The sequence below is a fragment of the Eriocheir sinensis genome, chromosome 27 (genome assembly GCF_024679095.1).
Source record: "Eriocheir sinensis breed Jianghai 21 chromosome 27, ASM2467909v1, whole genome shotgun sequence".
NCBI classification, from domain to species: Eukaryota; Metazoa; Arthropoda; class Malacostraca; order Decapoda; family Varunidae; genus Eriocheir; species Eriocheir sinensis.
The window spans coordinates 12,152,222-12,171,616 of NC_066535.1; the positions used below are offsets into that span (position 1 = coordinate 12,152,222).

Consider the following 19,395-nt stretch of genomic DNA (forward strand, 5'->3'; position numbering starts at 1 on the left):
CGGGTTGGTCTGGGATCGGGGTGGACAGGGGAACGCCATGCTGAGGAGACGCAACGATTACTTGACACATGCAGCACGTCTTGACCCTAACGAAATCGTCACTTCACGGTGCACGCGCATGTGTGTGTGTGTGTGTGTGTGTGTGTGTGTGTGTGTGTGTGTGTGTGTGTGTGTACCTGCATAATTTTTTTGTCGAGGGCGAAAATATAATAAAGCAGGAAAGAAATGATGCGGACTGTATGTGCTTGGCGTTATCGGTGCATTCCGTGACGCGGCCTTTACTTCGGACCAGCGCTATCGTCAAAATCGGGGCGTGGCCGGACAACCTCGAAAGACGGGGTTGAGAGGGAGGTTGAGAAGGTTGGGGCGCCCCTTCCATCCTCCCCCTCAGCGCCACACGCACACGCTAATATCCAACCGGACGCTATAATAGAACCATACTGGCTAATATGGAAATAAACGCAGCCATCTCGGGTGAGGTTAATACTATGCGTTGTATTTTATTTATCTGGATGCAGTGCAGTAACTATATGAGTATGGAAAAGAAGAAAAAATCAAAATATTAATGCATAAAATTATGAGCGTAATCTAACACATTGTATTTTGGCAGGGGGGGGGTAGGTTAGATATAGTTCAGTTGGATTAAGTTAGGTAAGAATTAGTTTTGTTACATTTGTTAATTTTAATTGTTTACGATGAATGCGGGTGATCCGTTTCACCCTGCGCCGTTGTTGCCAATGCCGGCGGAGGAAGTTACGGTTATCTCCACATTCCCCGTCAATTATTTATGTTGACGGTATGGGAAAAGCAGAGCGATGAGGGATGATGTTATGACTGGGTGTTGATGGTGAATGGTGAATGGCAGGGGGCAGGATGGTACAGGGATGGTGAATATTGAGGCAGCAAGGCAGGGCAGTGGTGAGGGAAGATTGTGAGTAGGGTGATGAGGCAAGGGGGTAAGGCTGGGGCCAAGACAGGGTGACGAGGGGAAGAGGGTGAGGCATTAATTAATATTGCCTCCCTCGCAGTGCGCACGGAGCGGTGGCAGCAGGGTAGGGCAGTGATGGGTGGGACGCGAACTGCCCGACTGCTGAGACCACGACCATCCGTGTGTGATTACGTCTGAGGGGCCTTGTGCGACTCAGAATTACGCCATGTTTACATGCCATCAGCGAAAATCTTCCTATTTGCTTAATAACAATGCACAATAATTCAAACGTGCATGACGAAAGGTTGGCACACAAAACGATGTAGAGTTTTTGTAGACCGTTTAGTTATGTAGGTGCGATTATTTTCTCCGTTGAAATGAGGCCGATCGCGGGATTAATTTACATGTACAATTAGTTCACATCAATTTGTTTATTCGCTTTGTGCTGAAATCATTTAGAGGCGCGGAGGATTATATCAACCTTTGGTTTAGCTCGTTATTAGAGAATTAGAAATTATAATTTTAATGCACTGAATGCATACTTCCCTTTTCTTCCAAATATAGAATCTATTGTATCATTAGATAGTCTGAAACAAAGCTGAATGTATCAGTAAACAAACTGAATAATAATAATAAAACAATAGTAACAATAAGAAAGCATCACACTTGGTGATGAGGGTGACAAACGGTGACTCAAGGTGCCAACGCCAAACTGAAAATAAATTATGGCAATGTAAATATAAATGAAAATAACAGGGAAAGAAGGTGGAAGGTGGAGCCATGCTGGATGAGGCACCGGTTAACGTTGGGTGGGGAGGAAGAGGGGAAGGGCGGGGATGTCTGCTCATGTCGTACACCAAGAACTATTACATGTACGAAATGACGACCATGAGTGTGATGGGAGCCTGCATGCCACACATCACTACCACATCCCCTCACCATACTTTTTCCCTTCTGCTCCTGATCCTCTCCCATTTTCTCCTCTTCTTCCTTCTTTCCTGTCTAATCCCCTTCCGGTCTGAATTTTTCAAGTAAATTAGTTAGTTTTATTCATAGTCTTTTTTTCTTTTCAGGACCCTGCGTGAAAGAAGAAGGGGAGGGACACACAGGCAGAAGCTTCTCTCTATCGACACCAAGGCAAGGCACCAGACGCCATTCACTAATAAGGAGGAAGTAATGGAAAGGAACTCAATAAAGCATGAGTGCGGCCCACCAAGCGAGGATGATAAAGAACGTTTGAGGTATTAATGATTCCCAATTTTTTTGATTGACGTTAGGGTCAGCTTTGTACTAAAACAAGAATGACAGTCATCTCATGGACATAAGATATGGATGTGTCTCACAACTTGTTTTCCTGTGAAGCTGAATTAGAGTGTTGGTGGGACGTTATTCAATAACACTACATAATTTTGCATGAAAGCTTCGTGGAGCCTTTCCTCAAGCAGCGAGCCATGCGATGGGCAGCGAGGAACGGAGCGGGACTCGTGCGGCACACAGTTTCACACACAACAAAACGGGTCAGTGCACATGGCAGTAGTCAGTAACTACACTGAAGCTAAAGGGACTGATGCAGGGAAATAGGAAAAAAAGGAAAGACGAAGACAAAAAGTAATGGGACGAAGCATCCTGCAGCACATCCTGCCAGAGGTTGGCGTGCCCCTGGGCCAGGGCTTGGTGTCACGATGTATTCCAATGTTCGATCATCTGGCTAGACTGGCTGCATGTCTCGCAAATGCCCAGTTTTCTTGATGAATGGTAAGCATTTAGCATCCAAAGTCTTAGTACCCTTCATCCAGGGGTTGTTTTTCGGCTGAAACTTAGCCGTGAAACTTGCTCTGTGTCTAAATGGAAGGCTAAGTCGCTACGCAGAGACAAAGCAAGTAGATACACCCCAAAAAAGCGTTAGGTGGCAAGACACGGCACGCGACGATGCCCCGAATCCGGCAGCGAGTGAGATATACAAGTAGTCTAGATGTCATGTCTTCACAGGCAGTCTGGAGTCCGTCACGAGAAAGTCAAGCCAACTAATGAATAAAGCTTAGGAACACTCTACATTTATATTATTCTATCACTGTGTTAGTCTTGGCTTCAAAACATCCCGTTAATAAACTGACAAACTTGAAATAAAAATTGAAATGCACGTCGAGAGAAAACAACTAAAATATCTAAAGTGCAATGTAAAAATAAAAGAAAAAGATGTTTGATATTATAGCTAACGCTACGTATCTGAATACTACAGATAAAAGAAACAAGAAAGAGATAAGATTTAGCACGCTAAATCACAACAAAACTACAAAAAGTGATAATGAAAAATAGAAACCAGAGCAAACCTACGAGTTCAGGTGGTGGTTGTTTGCCTTTCCTAAACCTATTCGACTGTCACCAAAATGTATGAGGGCCATGAAAGTGAGTCTAATAAAGTGTCTCGAAATGTAAGACTGTGCGTTCGGATCACAAGGGAGAGAGGACGAGACTGCACGTTAATCCACGTCTGAATGTGACTGGCAACTTTTAAGTGTGTGTGTCTGTGTGTGTGTGTGTGTGTGTGTGTGTGAGAGAGAGAGAGAGAGAGAGAGAGAGAGAGAGAGAGAGAGAGACGTAAAGGAAAAAATCTCAACACTCGGTCGCCTTTAACACCCTTCCATCTTCCTTGGCCAACTGACGGGTGTGGGAGCGACGAGATGCGTTTTATTACATTGTTTAGCCTCAAGTCCGTCTCCTTCCTCTAAAAAATAGCATAAATACCGGATATTGCCCATTACTAATTAGCTTTAACGACTAAATTGAACAAAATATATATATGAAAAACATATCACAACATAATTCTACAGTCATCTTGGTATAATGAGTTGTATTGATCATCTGGGCTTCCTGTATGTTACACAAACAAAAAGTGCTTTACATCTGACAGGATTCTCTCTCTCTCTCTCTCTCTCTCTCTCTCTCTCTCTCTCTCTCTCTCTCTCTCTCTCTCTCTCTCTCTCTCTCTCTCTCTCTCTGTGTGTGTGTGTGTGTGTGTGTGTGTGTGTGTGTGTGTGTGTGTGTGTTTTCCTTTTTTTTTTTTTTTTTTTTTTTTTGAAGGTAAAATCGGGACGTCCACATCGCGAGGGGCCACCGTCTTCCCATTTCACACACACACACACACACACACACACACACACTCGCCCGTGAAGCCCAACACACAGCTCGCGGTCCCGTTGCGTGGGAGCTGCGGGTCGGGTCTGGTCAGTCAGTCGGGTCCAGCGCCCCACACGCATTGTGTCGTCACGCATCAGGCAGGCCGCGGCAGGTGACGTCACAGACCAGAGTACGAGGACACTCGGCGTTTTGCTGACAACCGATGGACATTAAACAACCCACGATCTATATGGCCGCGAGAGCCAGGTTAGTTTTATTAGGCGGTGAAGCGTGAGCACGTAAACAACAACGGTTAGCACAAAAACAGTGAGCCTCACGACAGTCAGTCATACTGGACTCTGGAAACACCAACCCGGGTTTGTGACATCATACAGGAGCGTCTTAGAGCTCAGTTCTGCAAACCAAACAAAAACGAAACATTACGGAGAGGGGTGGAAGGGCTGGGGCAGGGCAGGAAACAGTGCATTTCAATCTATAACCAAGTGGGAAAATAAATATCTAATGGACAACTGTGGCTCCTGAAGGGTCACATGTACTTACAAGAGGTCAAGGTCATCCCAAGGCGAATGAATTTGTAAGGGAAGGAAAGAGAAAAATTACATGTAGCAATATGACACAGTGAGTTATCAATGATGTGGTCTAGCTTCCTGAATATCTCTCAGAGCTGACCAGGAGTTTCTCTCCCAAGTGAGGAAGGAAACACTGTCAAAGTGAGAACAGTTGTTCTAATTCCTCTAAATATTTAATGACAGATGTCAGCTGAAGAGTCAGCATCATGGCTACACAAGATTAAGGGCCATAGTAGGAAAAATCATATATATAAATAAAATAAAACAGCAAGAAAGGAGAATTAGGGGCATATAAATATGAATCAGCGAAATTGACTAACAAATCCACATCATATTAAATGCAATAAGTTAAAACATATTTTTAGTAATGCAGTAATAAGAAGGGAATCAGATACTACGACTTTTGTGTTTCATTCGTATTTTAATTTCTCTCCAAAGTTAAAATTTTGCTGTGTTGTTTTGCATTACTGAATTATAAATTGTTTGTTAACGATCCAATTGCTTTTTATGATGATAAAGACTGGTTCCCTCCTTGCCAGACAGACAGCTCTTGACCTGTCACACCACACACCTCACGTAAAACATCCTGACGCAGGATTAGGTGACCCTGCTGCCCTAAAACACCGTCAGTGGGCTTTGGACCCACTCTCTCCCATGCAGTGCCTGTGTGTACTCCACATCGCCAGTCTGGTGTTGGTTATGTTGGAGTGAGTTTGGGTAAACAATTTTCTCGTGATCAGTGGAGGGCGAGAACTGGTATATAATTTTGTGGTGTCCTGAGGCGTGTCAATGGCCTAGTGGGGAGGTACACTTGGTTCAGAGGCCACGTGGTGCGGCGCTCCCCGGTGAGGGGGTCTCGTGGCGCGCCGCAGGTGCAGGGGGACATTTTACAGGTGTGATGCACAATGCAGGGCTAAGGGTCGGGAGGCTGTGCACCGTACAAGCCTGAGACGCAAGTGTGACGAGACGCCGGCCGCGCTACTGAGCACTGGCCGCTAAAACTACACAGCCGCGCCTACTGCATGCTTTTAGCAAAAAGCTGCTACTTCTCTACAGCAACCCATTGCAAAACCAATAAAATTCTACGGACAAACAAAACACCAAAGGTTTTTAATCATACATGACACGTCAAATCAAGCCGGAAGATGGCAACCCGGGACTGCCTGTTGGCCTCTAAATGTCCCTCAAAATCCACTGCAAGCCCGCCAGAAGGGAGCATGGAGCTCTGAAGTCACTAAGTTAAAAGGGGCCTGTGGCTGGAGTCTATCGGGAAGCTAGCGAGCGGAGTGGCGCCACAAGGTAGTGACACGGGAAGGAAGGGTTAGATTACTGGACCAGCTGAGGCCCCTACACGAGATCTCCAGCTACTTTCCTGGTATATCATCCTACCTACACAACTGAAAATAACTCACACAGTCTCAATTACTTTGTCACACCTGAAGTTTGCAACCACCAATATAACTTGAACACGTAACCTGATGCTCTTCTTGCTCCTGAGGATGGTTAGAAGACTATGCTAAGAAGCCAAACAGATTTAGAAGCACTGGTGTAAAGATGGCACTATGAGCACAAGCTTCACTTGTCAGCCTTGCTTTCTATCCCGGGCGAACAGCACCACTACCAGCCGCTGCAGCACACAACACTCATTTATCCTGTTTACAAGCAAACCAGGCGACACAAGCATACCTTCCTGGCCTCGGTATGCACCCAAGCCTAAGAACTATTGCACACTACCCCGGTATGTCTAAAACAGCCTTTCCCTGGTTCAGAGGCACTACAAAAATATTCTTGCTACATTACAACGCAAGCTCAGCAATGGCCTAAGATCTTTTCACATTCCTTGCACCGACTTGGCTGCCCACCCGCGCTGGCGCTGTTCAACTGCGTGAAATGCCCCTTCACTAAACACACCAACAACACAAACCACTTGCACAACAGTTTACATGTGTATCTGATCTGAATGGTATATTGCAAGGTCCTTTGTACACATTAAATAATATATTTAACGACGAAAACTGACAAATAAAATTAAATAATAGTATTCCGCTGACTGCAGCTGACGGAAACTTTGCTTCTTGATGCCTGACAACGAATTCCTATAAAAAGACGAGATAAAAATGTAGTAGAGACAAGAAACCTTTATTTAGTTCCTGCTATTACTAGTGCACATGAATATAAACAAACTTACCCATCTCAATTATCAAATTTCTGCATCGACTCTTCACCGCAAAGATTGCACACGAAAGGCCGCAATCACGTCGTTACGGGGCGAGGGTCACGCGACGCGGCGGTGGGGGCGGAGAGCCTGACCTATGGCACCGCGTCTTGGGTGCGACGCGGCAGATGGCGACACGTGGCTTCGGTGGACACGCACATAGGTTCACGACGTCAGAAACAGCATGCGGATACCATGAGAGGTGTGGACACATGCATCATGACACGGATACACAGGGATCCAAGAACTTCAATACATCAGCCACCTGCCTACACAAGCCCCTCCTTTATATCCCCTTCCAGCCAGCACTCGAGGCCGGCTTTGAGCTTCGTTTTCCATCTGCAACTGAGTTTTCCTTTTGTCCTACTGAATACCACCTTCTCGGAGAACAATAAACGTTATTTTTTTTTATTTACTTTAAGCCTTCAGTCTTGGCAGCCAGAGAGGGGCGCGGTGGTCGACTAGGATAGAACATCTACCCTTGGAAGCACAGAGCCGACCGAAGAGGTTTGAGCCCCAGTGCCACCGCCTGACGTCAGGCAGGGCATTCAGTCATTAACTCAAGGTCACAACTCAGGAAAGCGTTAACCCTTGACTCTAGGAAGACGATGTGAAAGTGAGGTCTAGGCAGCCTGATTGAGGGTCCACTCATTGCAGTCGACGATTCCGTCACTAAACGACCCTACGCACTCCGTCGATCACCAGCCGCCAAATTAATGCGGCCGATGGCAATTCCGAACCTCACCACCTCAGCCTCAGCTATGTAGTGTGACACGCGGCCCACTGTAGTGGAGCCCGCGCGTGCTTTGTTAGTATATGTGTGCGTGTGGGGAGAGGCTAACCCTGGTGTGCAGAAGGGCACGTCTTGTGGCTCAATAAGGGTGGTCCGAGGAGCGGCCGAGGTGCTGGCCAGCAGCTCCGCCTGTACACTCACACAATGCAGCCACTCACACACACATACAATCTACACACTTATGCACACTCCGTTCATCTTAACGCGATGAAGGAAGTGCGGAGGTGGGGAAGTAAAGTGAACACAGAGGCGTGTCCCTACAACGTGTACAAATCGGGTTGACTAGAAGTAAGTGGTATATTTAGGAAGCCCCGCCTGGCGCCACAAGGAGAGGTGAAGTGAGGTAGCGCCAGGCGTACCACAGCCACACCATATCAACACTTACCGGGGGTGGGGGGAGTGGAGCCTCGGGAGTTGGAGCTCTTGCTATTGGACAGAACATCATTTATCATGCCCAGATTACCCGATGAGGAAGTTTTGGAGTACAGCTTGGAGCTCTTCTGCTGGATGCGGAGGTTCTCCAGCTTGACGGGGGAAGGGATGAAGCCGACGTCAGCGCCCTCCTTCACTAGGCGCCCGATCCACCAGTTATTGTCGTACTTCTCCTGCAACACGCGCCCACGAGTCAGTGTGTGTGTGTGTGTGTGTGTGTGTGTGTGTGTGTGTGTGTGGTTTACATAGAAGAGCAAGACTATCCCATACCTTGAATAAGCCTAAGGCCTAAAACAATTACAACGCTCCCCTCTGAGAAATTACACACTATAGAAAAACTTAATTTAACTTCATCTATTTATCTTAGAAACATTCTAGTTTGTGTTAAATATATCCGGTGCAGATGAGTAGCAGAGTAGCGAGTCTTCACCTTGATGTGGAGGAAGTCTTTGACGTCGAAGGAGATGGCGGAGCCGTGCACTGGGGAGTCGTCGTCCAGGGAGCCATCGTAAGCCACGTTGGTCCGCACCGAGAACGCCACAGGCTTGGTCTGTGAAGGGGCAAGGCAGGCCATTAGGTCAGTTGACACGCATTGAACAATACACTACACCATGCTGGCAAGGGGCTGCAGGACAGAACATTTCAGCTGCACAGGCTCGCCTCTGAAGGGAAGCTGGACCCAAGAGTTGCGGTACTTCCATGCCGGACCCTATTTTGGGGGATTAATTGGTTGGTGGCAGCGACGAACTGGCAGACTCTTACCTTTGTCGTGCCCGTATTTAACTATGCGTCTTTGTACCTTTCACCTCAATGAGCTCTATTCGAAAGTAGCATTCTTAGCGCAATGCCTCGTGATCCCACCAAAAAATATTAACAGCATTCCTCATCCATACTTCAGCCCCTAAACGTTAAGGGAAAAATTTTATCCCTCGTATTCAGATGATATTAATTAAACAGATTATTAAACTGAATAAATTGATACTCTCCGATTTATATACTATTTCACACAAGGCCATAGACGTTACCTAGAGGCGGCAGGACCAAGTCAATTGTAGCAGTGATGTGGAGGAAGTACAGGATGTGACATTACCCTATTGTGCTTTTTAGTTTCCACTGAGGAGCATCCAACACGCCTACCACCACCATATCCACCACCACCAGCATCCCCACCCCCGCCACACCCATCACGGTCCACCTCAGCCAAGTTTCTCAATATGGGTTACACAGTATAGCACACCACATTTGATTTCTGCCCACACACTTGGCTTCACACACACACACACACACACACACACACATCTGAGTCTGAAGGTTCCTGGCCTGAAGTTTACCTGATACACACATTTGAACATACTAACAACAACACATGAGGATAAAAAGAATAATGCTTTGTGCAGTCGCCTCCCCTTGTTTCCTTTTCCCTGTTAAATAGGAATAAAAGTCTCGGGTAGGATCCACGTTAGAAAAGACTATCGACAAATATGAACAACGAGAAAAAAGCTCAAGGCTGGCAATTAATTAGTAAAGCAAACTACCATGGTAAAGGTGTGTACGAATCTGTGAATGTGTGTGTGTGTGTGTGTGTGTGTGTGTGTGTGTGTGTGTGTGTGTGTGTGTGTGTGTGTGTGTGTGTGTGTGTGTGTGTGTGTGTGTGTGAAATAAGTCTTCATCTTGCATCCATTACACATTAAGCGAAAGTTTAATAATACAGCATTACGAAGGAAAATGGGAGATAGGGGAGGCTGAAGAAGGCTCAAGGGAGGCTGGGTAGGCTAAGAAAGGCTAAGAGATTGAAAAGAGCCTGATTATCATTGAGAGAAGCTAAGGGACGCAGAGGCTGGAGAGAGACTATGGGATAATGCAGGAAGCTAAAGAATAATTAAGTGGCTGAGAAAACTGAGGAAAGCTGAGGAATGGCATAGAGGAGGCAGGAGAATTGGGGAAGGCTGAGGAAAGCTACGGAAGGCCGTGTAAGGCTATAAAAAAATAATAAAAAAACGGCCTTTTGGGATGATGAATGTGGCTGAGAGAAAGCTATGCGATGAAGGGGAGAGGGGGGGGGGGTGGAGGCTTGACGAAGATTGAATGCGAATGTGAAAAGCTGTGAAATGATAAGGCAGGTAGAGGGATACTAATGAAAACTAAAGGAGGATGAAAAATAACATAAAAGTGACGCTATGGAAAGCTTGAGTAAACTCTGTGTTAAATAAGAGCGCTGAAGAACCGAGCCTTCGGCCAAATCTGTGCTCTCCTTTACAAAAACAGCCACAGCACACAACCTGAAAAAAAAAGACTGAGACTACACAAGAGCCACAGGACAGGGCGTTTCCACTGGACCTGAGCCGTTGTAGGTGGTTCGAAAGCCCTTACTGTTATCTCTGGGGTCTCGCGGACGGCCGTTAGTGTCAAAAAATTCAGCGTTAGGACAACCATGCAGCAACACCGACACGCCGCCGGAGACACTGCAAACGAGCACACCGGTCACTCCTTACGTATGTACTTACTTCTGGTCTTCTGTGGTGTTCTGGAAGCCGAAAAACGTTACGCAAAAGAATTTAAACTTAGAAGTCAAAGTGGAAGCAGCCTCATGAATCTACGGTGAGAAGCCTCCACTACGACAGTCTACCACCATTTGTCAAAGCAAAATTCCTTTACACTTTCACCCACCTACCCACTCCTTCCTACCCCCTAACACATGCACACACAGAGCCATAAATATTTCTGCAGCATAGAAGTGGGTGGTCCCGTTCTCTGCCACGAGCCAGCATTTGAGGGGTCACATTCACCGTGTGTATGAATAATAGTTAGAGAAGAAAGCTTGATGTTCTTTCTGGTGTGCCTCAAGAAGGTGTTGGGTCCTTTCCTGTTCATCAAATACGATTACTCCTAGTTGCGTCAGTGTGTCTAGGAATCAGTGAACAGAAATCTGTCAGCAATTGTTACCTTGTGCCAAAAAAGGAAAATAAAGTTATGTATAATAAAGACTAAAGTTCGTGATTATCAATCGGTTCTGATCTCTACCATATGTTTATGACTCACCATTTCTGGAAGGTTTAGCAATAAAGGTATTAAGGTGTTGATTCTTGGTGTCATTTACGATTCAGAGTTAAGACTAAAATGTCACATTCCTTTATTGGTATTTCCTGATGTTCAGAAGTTTGGGGTAATTAGAAAGGCATATAATTTTTTTTCAGACTACTCCATTTCTTTAAATTGTTTCCAGTGTTTCATACCACCAGTCTTGGGTACTTAAGGGACCGCGGTTCTCTGCTCCAAGATGCCTCTTGGCACTAATTGATCGAGTTTCTTAGGGCAGCTGATATTCTAAGCAGTGGAAGTGTGATTTGTTACCCTGAACATCGTTGTAGTAGTGCTCCTTGCATGTTATGCAAAATTTAGTCTAATGCATCTCATCCCCTGAATAGCAGCGCTCTAAATATTTCATTTGTATCATCAAGAACGGGGGTTCCCAACCTGCAGTAACCCCAAGGGGGGTGCGAAATGGCATTTCAGATTGATTTTTATGCTTACAAATTCTTCTGAATAGATTAAAAAATAATTGCTCAATTCATATTTACATTTTATGCGCTGAGTTAAAGCTTAGTTTGTAAAGTATATTTGTTAACCCGGAGTTACGTATGTGGTTTAGTTTGTGGTTCACAAATTAGAAATTAGATTTCATCTTCAAATTTGTTATTATGTGTGTAGGGGATGCAAACATTATTCAAACATTCCCAGGGGAAACCCCCGATACAGACCAACAAGCACAACATTCGTTATCGCCGCAGCCAGTAGGATGTCGTAAAATTCAGTTACAAATGTGTTTCCCTTCAAAAACTGTTGTGCCTGAAACTCGTTGCCAGTTAGTCAATCAGCCACTCAACAAACCTGCAAACCAGCAACCCGATTATACATTTATTCATATATTTAATCGGTCTGTCAGTCAGCATCTCATTCATGTATTTAGGCAACTAACCAGCAGGGCACCCACCCATCCATCCATCCAGTTTCTCAAGTCAGTGGATCACTCGATTCAGCCAACCCGCCAACCGGGAGGAAAGCCAGTCAGCCACCCAGCCAGCCGACTGATCACTTAGCCAGCCAACGAACCCGTTACCCAGCCAGCCAGTCAGTTATTTAGACAGCCAGTCAGTTAACCATTCAATCGGCCAGCCGAACAGTCAGCCACCATACAGCCAGTCAGCTAAACAGCCGGTCAACCAAACAGCCGGCCAGCCAAACAGCCAGCCGGATTGAAAATCGATCAGCCAAACAACTGTTAAGTCGGTCAGCCATTCAGCTGGCAGGCCAGCCAGCCATTCACTCAGTCAATCAGTTAGACAGTCAGCCAGCCAGTCAATCATTCAGTCTGTCACTCATCCATTCAGTCAGTCAGCCAGTTAGTCAGTCAGTCATCCTGTCAGTAACCCACTTAGTTTATCATTCATTAATTCATTTTTTATTCATTCATTTATACATTCAATCATTCAGTCAGTCAATCAGTTAATCAGCCGGCCGACCAACCAAATAGCCAGCAAACCAGCAAACCAGTTCCTTAGCCAGCCAGCCACCACAACCTGTTGACACACACACACACACACACACACACACACACACACACACACACACACACACACACACACACACACACACACACACACACACACACACACACACACACACACACACACACACACACGCACACACACCTCGGGAAAGCACACGTATGTACACTACTGCGAACACTTGGCCACACAAGACAAAATACCGCAGCATGAGAGATGCACGCCACAGGAGTGCCACACAGAGCCACAGTCAGACTCACCAGGGCCCTCTGCAGCGAGATGAGTGCCTGACCCTCTGTCCTGCGCCTGAATCCAGGAGCCACGCGACGAGTATTCTAGTGATACAAGGGGAGGCAGGTAGAGGGCAGGTGGGCAAGTAACAATAGAAGCACTCATTTGCTATTCTTTTGTCGCGTAAAACTCACAAAAAGATGTATATATAGACATGTTTTTTGCTCTGGATGGGTTCTGTAGCCTATATATACACTATTCATGTAGGGAAAGGGGAACAACATTTGGCACAAGCTAACTCGATTTTTAATTGCAATAAATGTGTGCATGAAATAAATTTAATCAAAATATTCCAGTGCCACGTCAAATGACCATGTTAATACTTAACTTGGTTGACTAGGTTACAACTATGGGAAAAATATCTGAAAACAATTTGAATAAATTGTCTCGGTTAAGCTGGACACACGGCAGCAGGAGCAGCAGCAATGGCAGCAACAGCAACATTACATACAGCAAGAGCAAATTTAAAGCAAAACGTTAGTCTTTCTTTTTATGCAGAGGGAGGTCACTGGTTAGGTATCGAAGGTGAGGAGAGTGCGGGGCATGCCAAGAAGAGCACGGGGCGAGGGGTCAAAAGCCGGGATGGGGTCATGTTCATACCTTGCACAGAGGGTAGGTACCTTTAGGACAAATAAATGCAGGCCGGGTCTTCCCACTCCACCTACCATTTACAACAACTTAAAGACCAACCAGACACCAATACGAACTAGACACATTATTTTCATACGGTCCCCCTCACACCCCCACAGCCAAGCCCACACCCACACCTGCCCCCCTCACCCCACGCATACACACATATATTTACAATCACTGCAACGCGAAGGAAAAATTCACGAGACCCACAAGATACCAATATGTAAATGCAAACACACGTCAACAGGAAGGCAAACACAAGTTACGCATCAGTGAGAAAGAGCAATGGAAACATGGAAACAAACTACCCACCCACCCACAAGAATCTACAAGGTAAACTTCACTCTCCTGGAATCAAAGTCAGTGGCACGAGTAGACACAAAACATCACGACCAACCCGAAAACAGACATCAAACACCGCTCTAAAGGGATCTACGACGTGCCAGCCTTAACGAACCAAACACACCCCGCAATGAACAACGGAACGCACGCCACTAACGCTGGGATCAAACGTAAACCAGACGCAAGGACTGGGACGCCCCTCAGGAGTAAACAACCTCGCACCGCAGGCAGAAAAAAGAGATACCCGCTACTGCCAGGAAAGGATATACGATTCAGATGAAGACACTGCAACATATAACGAAGTGAAAAACAGCTACACTGAAGGCAAAGGATGAAACACCTTAGACTGGGAAAGAAACAGTTCTGACAGGTGAAACACTGCGGGTGGAGAGACTGATGCACACCACCATGTAAGAGTCAACCACACACCACAAAGAGATTGATAAATATACCGTGGACACATCAATAAACATTACCCTTACTGGCATATAATCACACAAGAGGTAACGGAAGGATAACCCGCCCCTAGAAGAGTAGCACATTTTAGACAGGAAACCAAACCGACCCAAAATGAGCTGGAACTACCACACCACTGACAGAAATTATAAAAGAATATATATACAGATCGACTACAGACCATAACTAAGAGAGCAACCACATGTGACAGGGCAGGGACCAACAACACCACACACAAAATAGGTGTCCGCAGTCCACCTTCATACTAAGAAGATGAGGTACACGATAACACTGGCATCATCAATTAGTTAATTCCATTACATGTATGCGAGGTGTGTGAGACGATACATACACCTGGACACCGTCTGACGGCCGTGTTATGGGTCTCGCGTTACGTCACGGGCTGGTGGTCTCGGCGCCTTACCCAATTAGTCATCAGACCGTGCGCAAGATAAGTCCACAAGCAAGTGGCCTTAAGTGACCACTTGGCTGGGCCTGATACAGCACACCGTGACTCCCGCCGCGGCCCCATCTGGAGGTGCGTCTTCTGTGGCCGCTAGATACACTCACTGGCTTACGCACACACACACACACACACACACACACACACACACACACACACACACATCGTTCAAAGAGTGTTTCAAGGCTGTTCATAATGACTGTTTTCTGGCCCTTAGAGACGCTCCGAGTGAAAGGAGAATTGTTTCAAAGTTTTCAGATAGACGACTCATAACCCAAGGCGGGGAGGGGGGATGCAGAGCCAGTATTATATATCTTTTTATTATCCTGTAGCCACAATAGGGGCCGACAAGGGGCAGATTCACCGCGTGCTACTTCCTGTGACACGATCGATGGGGCCAAGGGAGGGAGGGCGGCGGAGGCGGTGAGGTCACATTCTGTGAGAGCAGCCGCAGGAGCCCTAAAGAGGCGCTCCCCTCGGGCTGCCGCGGCTACATTGAATAAAATATTCCCACGATAGCCTAAACGACTCTGGGTGTGGGATTAAACTCTGCTGCGAGCGTCTGTGAGTCACTCTATGGCAGCGTGAAGCATGGCACCGGCGGCAACTCAGCGCCCGTCCCGTAATATTTGTAATGAATGCTTTATTATGTTCCGGCCAGCCGCTGGTGGCGCGCCAGAGGGATTAATGGCGCTGTGTACCCGGTGTGTGTGTGTGTGTGTGTGTGTGTGGTCTCGGCACTCAAACGGAGTCACTCCCGTCGCAGCCGCTCACCACCACACACACACACACACACACACACACACACTGGCATCACAAAAGTACTCTTCGGCGTGTGGTGACATCGTGGCAATGTTGTGATGGGAATCTTGTGTCTGGAGGGGCGATAAGACTGTGCTATGGTGAGAACAGTGTGTTGCTCTGGGCATTAGTACACGTTGCCCCTGAGTAGCGGGAGGCCCGGCGACAATGTGCTGGGAGCCGCTGCAAGGCGCCTTCTGTGTACGAATATTCACAGTTTATTGACGACCCGCCCTTCAAATCGTAGTGATATCGTTCTGTTACCAGCAAGCAGACAATCAGAGACGATTATTTGGTTCATTAAATCAGAAGTGAATCCGTTAAAAAGCTACTTTTCGTCGACTTTGTAGTGCGAGGCTCACTCCCCCGCAATGCAGTGGCGGCGCCAAGGCGGTCGCAGCACTGAGACAGGAAGGCGCCCATTTCCCGCCACCTTAGTGCCGAAGCTGATATCCTGGCAGAGTCTGCCGCCCGTAGGGACACGTAGGGACACCGCTGCCGCCAGACACACACCTTCCAGGGGATGGGCGTGGAAGCGTAGCAAAGACGACCCCACAGTCCCATACACAAAAGGAATACTGGAGATCCTTCACACCTCCTCAGTGTCATGCCACACTGATGCAGACTCACTACACTGCAGGGCGAAATCTAAACTCCTGATACAGGTTAAAAGGCACATCATAAACAAAGGAAAGACTAGCGACACCAGACTTTTCCTCTCTTCTTATACTCCGATTACTAATACCAACTTGAACATGGACAATTGTCTATTGTTATTTTCCCTATATTCATAAAAAAATAGCAAAATTTTCACCCTAAACTGTCATCTTTGGAATTTAAACTCGACATGGCAGCTTTCCAGTTTCTTGGCGTGCTGCTAAAGTAACTCCTAACTCCTGTCCCTAGATATCTACTTCAATTTTACCAGAGGAATAAAGACCCATTTATATCACTCCTATTTCGTCGATTTTTTTTTCAGCGTTTGCTGGTCAAACTACTATTCAATTTCTTCAATAAGTTTAAAGTTCTAACATTAAACCAAGCAGCTTGGCTTGAGGAGAAACTTCAGTACATGTGATGCTCTTTTAGTTTTAATACATGACCTACAGGTCACTCGGGACATTGGGCACGGGTTTCGACCTGCATCTCAGGATTTAACATCAGCGTTTGATGTGTGAATCTTGAAGCTTTGCTGCCCTAATGACCAAACTTTAATAGCAGAGCCCTTGTGTGCCTGCAGCGCCTGGATTGTGGTGACACGCCTGACGCAGCGACTCAGCATCATCGAACCGGCGCGACACACCACTAAGCGGTTACTTTGGACGGCAGTGGCCAGCGGCCGCTAACTCAACACCTGGGCCATTAATCTCCTGTGAGTGGAGGATGTGCTTGTGTTTGCAGTCATGAATGTGTGGCCACTCAGTGTGTACAGATGTGGCCCAATAATACATCACGTCAATTGGGGGTGTGGTCTCTGCCCCCCCTCCCCCCCCCCTAACCTACTTGGGCCCGCCGGATTACCTTCCCTCAGGCGGGTCCAAATGTTTAAAGTTTGATAATAGCTGTTTTTGTTCACCCTGGGGTCTAAAAATACGTATTAGTTTTGTGCTTATGTTTTATAGAATAAGATAAAGACGTGAATTGAGAAAGAAAAAGCACAAACAACCTTGATTTTATATATGTTTACAATAAAATAAAATAAACGCATTCGGTGAGATGTCACCTGAACCACTGTGGCACAGGACACTTAGGGAACACATAAGGCGAGGACCGCAATGACCTACCGAGACTGATTTGCAAGCTTATTCAGGTCGGAGAAGTTTGAAACAGCCCCCCTCTCTCTCTCTTTTCCCACCCTCCATGACAAAATTGCTCGCCACATTCATCACGCCACACACCGGGACGGCCGTCAAATAAATAAATATAGGGAGAGTGAGGACAACGAGTCAGATATTTTAGCCTGAAGGAGAGAGACACCACAGGACACACGGACCAATAGCCATCTCGCTTCTCAAGTATCTTTGTGGGTCCTGTCTGCAGGGTGGTGTGTGGGGGGAAGGGTGGAGGGGGGAGTTGACGGGGAAAGTAGATGATTGCCTAAACCCCCAAACTTGCGTCCAACAACGAAAAACAACAATACAGAACACGTGACTGCCTACACGCCTCTCTCTCAGCGTGGAACAAATATATCACGCGGAGTAAGCTTGTGAGAGTGTAGAAATATATTTGACTTGTAAAAGTAGTACCCCCTCCTCTCTCTCTCTCTCTCTCTCTCTCTCTCTCTCTCTCTCTCTCTCTCTCTCTCTCTCTCTCTCTCTCTCTGCATCACATGACAGAAGCTATAACTCACGCTATAGAGTTACTGTGAACAGCATTTTACAAATTGTGCTGAACTGCGTCTTTGATCAACGCGTGCCTGCATGTGTGTGTGTGTGTGTGTGTGTGTGTGTGTGTGTGTGTTCCTATGAAGTGTATTCTACATGTATGGTGGCATTTCATACTACAAAGGGAAGTTGTAACACAATGACGAAGTATAACAGATTACTGTCAAGCGCGTGAGTACAACACATAAACGGGAGTAAAAATAAGCAAAAAGATAAGTTTCATCTTCCGTTAGGTAAAAAAAACAGCTGAGAGAGAGAGAGAGAGAGAGAGAGAGAGAGAGAGAGAGAGAGAGAGAGAGAGAGAGAGAGAGAGAGAGAGAGAGAGAGAGAGAGAGAGAGAGAGAGAGAGAGAGAGAGAGAGAGAGAGAGAGAGAGACAGAAAGACAGATAGACAGACAGACAGTCAGACAGACAGACAATCACTATAAACAAGACGAAAGGATCGGAAAAGTATTCATCGTGGAGCAGAAAATAATGACCGTCATGAATCTTCCGGAACATTTCTGGACCCGAAATCTCTTTTCTATTGGTTGACTGATTTGTCTGTGAAAACGATCACTTGCCAATCACAGCCGCGTCTGGTGCACCTCCGTTCAGGGCTGTTCATGGCGCCCCAGGAATCTCGAGACTCCTTGTTTGAGCCAGCCTTAACTCCTATACTGTATACTATTGATCAAACCTGCGTCTTATTTTTTTTATCAATAATAAAATGCTTAAAACAACAAACAATGGTGATTTTGTAGTTTTCTGCGTTTTTATAATGTGACTACACATAAAACCAAATAAAATATAATTTACTTTGTTATTCTAAAATTATGACAAAATGATAATAATAAAAATAATTTTATGCACAGCAAATATAAAACGTTAAGCTTCAAGGAATTACTGTGCTTATCAAACTGCAAATTAATATATTCATTTTCATTCAAACGAAGGAGTTCTTGTTATCGCAATTGTCATAAAACATTCTTGCTCAGTTTAGAAAGTATTCTCTTTGAGAATTAAAGAGGAGTGTGCATATCATTAGAACTAAGGAAACGTTGACCCTTCTCAAAACAAAACAAAAATCCAAAGTAAAATTGATAAAGCTAATAGCGCTTGGAAGAGGTGGATGATTCGTGAGGCACACTGGTCCCCGGAAAGAGCTGCATGGCTCGGGGCCGCAGGTTGACGACCTTGCCCTCGCTCCTCACCCGAGGCACAGCGTGACCCGCCACACACACACACCCTTGCATCGACTCGTCCTCTGTGATAGGTATCATGAGTCTCACGTAAGATGAGACCAATTAGAGTCAGTGGCGAGTATTAGGAATAAAACTGGTTGGAAAGGAGAAGCCTCGTGGCCGCAGGGGACGGTAGTGTGATGGTTAACGCCGAAACCTTTC

General features: G+C 46.1%; 1 protein-coding gene across 10 annotated transcripts in view; it reads right to left on the reverse strand.

The window, feature by feature from the left end:
* The window catches only part of LOC127004140 (voltage-dependent L-type calcium channel subunit beta-2-like), a 131,742-nt gene that overhangs the window by 20,870 nt on the left and 91,477 nt on the right, over positions 1 to 19,395 (reverse strand). For 5 of the 10 annotated variants that reach the window (XR_007757659.1, XM_050871551.1, XM_050871547.1 and 2 more), the window contains exons 3-6: positions 12,901 to 12,975; positions 8,506 to 8,625; positions 8,029 to 8,248; positions 4,419 to 4,460 (exon numbers count right to left, since the gene is read on the reverse strand). Coding sequence is in view for 9 of the 10 variants with exons in the window: in XM_050871551.1 (XP_050727508.1) it covers positions 4,419 to 4,460; positions 8,029 to 8,248; positions 8,506 to 8,625; positions 12,901 to 12,975 (457 nt within the window). In the remaining variant the exon portion in view is untranslated. The remainder of the gene's footprint in view (positions 1 to 4,418; positions 4,461 to 8,028; positions 8,249 to 8,505; positions 8,626 to 12,900; positions 12,976 to 19,395) is intronic. The other 5 variants (XM_050871548.1, XM_050871550.1, XM_050871546.1 and 2 more) reach the window with 3 other exon arrangements.